The 3920-nt window shown below is 50.1% G+C and overlaps 1 protein-coding gene across 1 annotated transcript; it reads right to left on the bottom strand.

Annotated features, from left to right (window-relative positions):
- Window positions 1-288: 288 nt before the first annotated feature.
- Window positions 289-1371, bottom strand: LOC119745053 (DNA-binding protein Ikaros-like). The gene has a single exon (XM_038221276.1). The coding sequence runs from the start codon at window positions 1369-1371 to the stop codon at window positions 289-291; it is 1083 nt and encodes a 360-aa protein (XP_038077204.1).
- Window positions 1372-3920: the final 2549 nt, after the last annotated feature.

Raw genomic sequence — 3920 nt, forward strand, 5'->3', positions numbered from 1 at the left:
CATCTTTAAGATCACAACAGGCAATAATAAGGCACAATCTTGAATACAAAAGGTTCCTTCTTAACACAGTTACCTACTGCAGTATTTGTACACTTTGATCGTTGGTGACACTTCTTCATACAAGTTTACAAAAATAAAGACTCTGCTTTCGCAAAATGCGAGAGTTAACTTGCTTAAGTTATTTCACAAAAGGTAAAGAAAATAAACATAATCAACTTCATACTGCAAACAAACTACAAGTTATAAAAATATCCTTAATGTGATCAAGTTTCGGCGAACGAGCTATCTTTAATCAAAAACAAAACCGGCTTCGAAGGTCACGTCGTAGATCCTTTCTGTTATTTCTTCTGAGATCTTGACCCCACCATGGAAGATGCTGCGTGTCGAAACTTCTTGCAGTCGCTGCACCCTACCCACCATCATCCTCTCCAAGTCGGTCGTAGAAGCTGGCTTTGCAGTGGCACCAGGGTCACCATCAACTTTATACATCCTTGCAGATGCTGGCTTGGCTTCCAGCTGACGTCTTGACTGCTCAGAACTACTCAGCAGTTTCAGCCTACTTCCCTTCAATACTCGGCCTACATCTACTCGAGTAGACACTTGCTCAGGTGACAGGCTTCCTTCGCTCTCCTGGCTCTTGGACTTACTATTTATCTGTAAGCCGCTGCTGTCCTCACTGTCGCTGCTCGACTCCAATTCGTTCGCAAGCAGTTGTAGCATGCCTCTGGGTTTCCCCCGGACCGGAACACAAGGAACAGCAGGAACCTCGCTGCTTGGGCACTGGTCAATCAGGGAATTTGATGCAGGGGATAGAGAGATCAAGTGTTCCGGGGTACTTGGATTCTGGTTGATGCCACTTGCCGCTTTCCTTGGAGAATCTTTTGGAGTCGTTGGAGGTGTCTTGTCCTTCCTCCTTGGTGTGTTCTGGCGTTTCTTCGGATCTGGCTGCTCCCGCGGCTCTGACTGCTTCCGCTTAGATCCGGCCTGGGGTAATTGAGTTGGAGTTTTTGATACTTCCCTAGGTGGTCTGGTCTCCGTGTGTGTACCCTTCCTACCCTCTCTCGACTTCAGTGCTGTATCCTGTTTATCCTTACTCATCCTGTGGTGTCTTTCGTCCGTGGTTTCTGCAGGAATGTCCGCCACCTCATCTACGGCCGACGGATGGTGTTCACGGTAGTGGGCTCTTAAGTTGTCCTTCCGAGTGTAATGACGTTCACAAAGATTGCAGAAGAACATTATCTTAGTTTCATGCATCTGCGCATGCTTCTCCAAGCTCTTCTTGTATACAAATGATTCGCCACAAACGTTGCAGCGAAGGATCTTCACCTCGTGCCAGTCTTTTGGCCTGACGAACTCGTCCCGTTTGTCCATCTAGTAAGACAAAATTGAAACAAAAATATGGCATTTGTTATTATCAAAATGGCGAGTGCAAATCTTTCCCACTACTACCCTTACTCCAGGTATCGTTTGGGGCGCTTACGTTCCCTCTTAGGATTCCTTCTTCCCACCGAACCCATTCCTTGGGGAGCAATATTAAACCCTTTCTCCTTCGACTGCCCGTGTGTTTCTAGCCTTTCAGAATGCTGTATGTCTTCCCTATTTTGCTGGTTTTGTGAATTGGCCTTCTTGGCCTTTCCAGACGTAGACCCTTCAGGTAGATCTTGTGTCTTAGCCCATCCAGGTAGGTCCTGCGACTCAGCCCCTATAGGCAGGTCTTGTGTCTCAGCCCATCCAGGTAGGTCCTGCAACTCAGCCCCTATAGGCAGGTCCTGCGACTCAGCCCCTTCAGGCAGGTCCAGCGACTCAACCTCTTCGGGAAGGTCCAGCGACTCAGCCCCTTCAGGCAGGTCCAGCGACTCAACCTCTTCGGGAAGGTCCAGCGACTCAACCTCTTCGGGAAGGTCCGGCGACTCAGCCCCTTTAGGCAGGTCCTGCGACTCAAACCCTTTAGGAAGGTCCTGCGACTCAGCCCCTTTAGGCAGGTCCTGCGACTCAAACCTTTTAGGAAGGTCCTGCGACTCAGCCCCTTCGGGATGGTCCAGCGACTCAGCCTCTTCGGGATGGTCCAGCGACTCAGCCCTTCCAGGCCGTGCACGTTTCCAGGGATCTAGTGGTTTCCCCTTGTATGGTTTCAATCTGTCACAGTGGATGACTTCAATTTTTCCTCCACGCCGCTTTTGAATCCGGAACGTTACATCTGAAAGTTTGTCTTGAATCAGATATGGGCCTTCCCACCGACATTGTAGTTTGGGCGAGATTCCCTTCTTCTTTGCAGGGTTATACTTCCAGGCAAACTGGCCTGGCAAGTACACCTCCTTGCACGTCCTCCTGTTGTAATTCAGTTTCTGTCTTCTAGCGCTTTTTCCAAGCTGTTCTTGAGCTCTGTCATGTAGTTCACTCCCTTCGGCTGGTTCCATCAGACCCAATCCAGAGAATCCTGCGACCACTCTGCCGGTAACCAGGGCTTCATGCCCTCCAGGAACCGTGGTCGTTTCCTGAACGATGACTCTAGCACACAGATTTGTTCCTTCTTTGTCCATACAGCGGACCCTTTCCCCGTTCAGGTCCAGCACGGAATTTCCAAAATCCAATTTCCCGTTCGTGGTTCTAAGAAAATCAATTCCTAGTATCCCTTCCACAGCAACGTCAGCAAATATTGCATGTACAGGGCAGGTTGTCCTACCCACCCGAATGTCAAGCCAGGCACTCCCAACAGCGTTAACGGGGCTTCCATCTACGCTATATAGTTTCCCTCCGTCCGTTGTGAGTACCGGCCGTGCCTGGGGTTCCATCCTGTTATACAAGGCTGTCGACAAGACAGTATCAGTTGCCCCTGTATCAATCAAAAGATGAGCCTGCAGTCCCCTGACAACCGCAGACACGAACAAACCCCCCATTTGTCTGAATGATCCAATAATTGCTCCCTTTGTTTCTCGCTGCTCACTTACAAAGGCTTTTGTTTGTCCTCCACCATCACTTCCTTCGTTGCTTGGCCCTGGCTCTCTGGCAGCCTCCCCATGGGCCACTGGGATGGCTGAGCTCCGTTTCCCTGCTGTGACTTTCTCCTCTCATTAGGCTCAGGACAGTCCCTGGCGAAATGTCCCTTGCGTTTACAATTGTAACACGCATCCTCTGCACCTGCCTTGCGACGGCTATATTTGGCTTCCTTGGCTTGCCTTGCGCCCAAGTCCTTTTGGAATGGAATTTCCTTCGTCACGGCCCTTTCCTGTAAAAGGGAGTGGATACTCCTAATAGCCTGGCTCATTTCCTCCCGATTCTCCCGAATCTCCCTCTTCAGGCTCTCCATTGTCGAGTCCCCTTCCGTTTCTATCATTCTGACGTACTTCCTTGCTTTGTCTCCGGCCCTTCTTTCTTCTGTCCTTAGGAAGCTCTCAGTCGCCAAGGCGGCTTTGATCGAATTGTCTAGCGTATCAGGCATCGACCTGAATGTCCCTTCCCTGATAGCTCGGTCGGTGATTGCGTCCATGAAGTGTCCTTTAGCAAGGCGCTCCTTGCTTTCGTCCGAAAATTCTGGGTATGCCAGTGCTGCCAATTCCCTTATGCTCTGCCCAAGTTCCTGAAGACTTTCGTTTTCCCCTTGCCTTCGATGGCGCAATTCCATTAGGTGAAAATCAGCCTGTTGGCCCGGTCCAAACCTCTGGTCTAGTCGACTAAAGAGCTCCTTGAGTGAGGGCTCCTTACCTCCTGATTGGCACCCGAGTACCTTCAGGGCAGGACCCTGAAGACTCGCTGCCAGGAATACAGCTGCCTGTTTGTCGTCCCAGCCATTGGCTTTACGATATGCCTTGAAATGCTCTTTATAGTCCTTCCATGGGACTTTTCCAGTAAACCTGTCAGGGCAGATGTTGGGTTTCTTAAGCACGCCTTCCTTTGGTGCTACTGTTTCCTTATCCAGGGGT

Source organism: Patiria miniata, unplaced genomic scaffold, assembly GCF_015706575.1.
Source record: "Patiria miniata isolate m_02_andy unplaced genomic scaffold, ASM1570657v1 HiC_scaffold_7, whole genome shotgun sequence".
NCBI lineage: Eukaryota > Metazoa > Echinodermata > Asteroidea > Valvatida > Asterinidae > Patiria > Patiria miniata.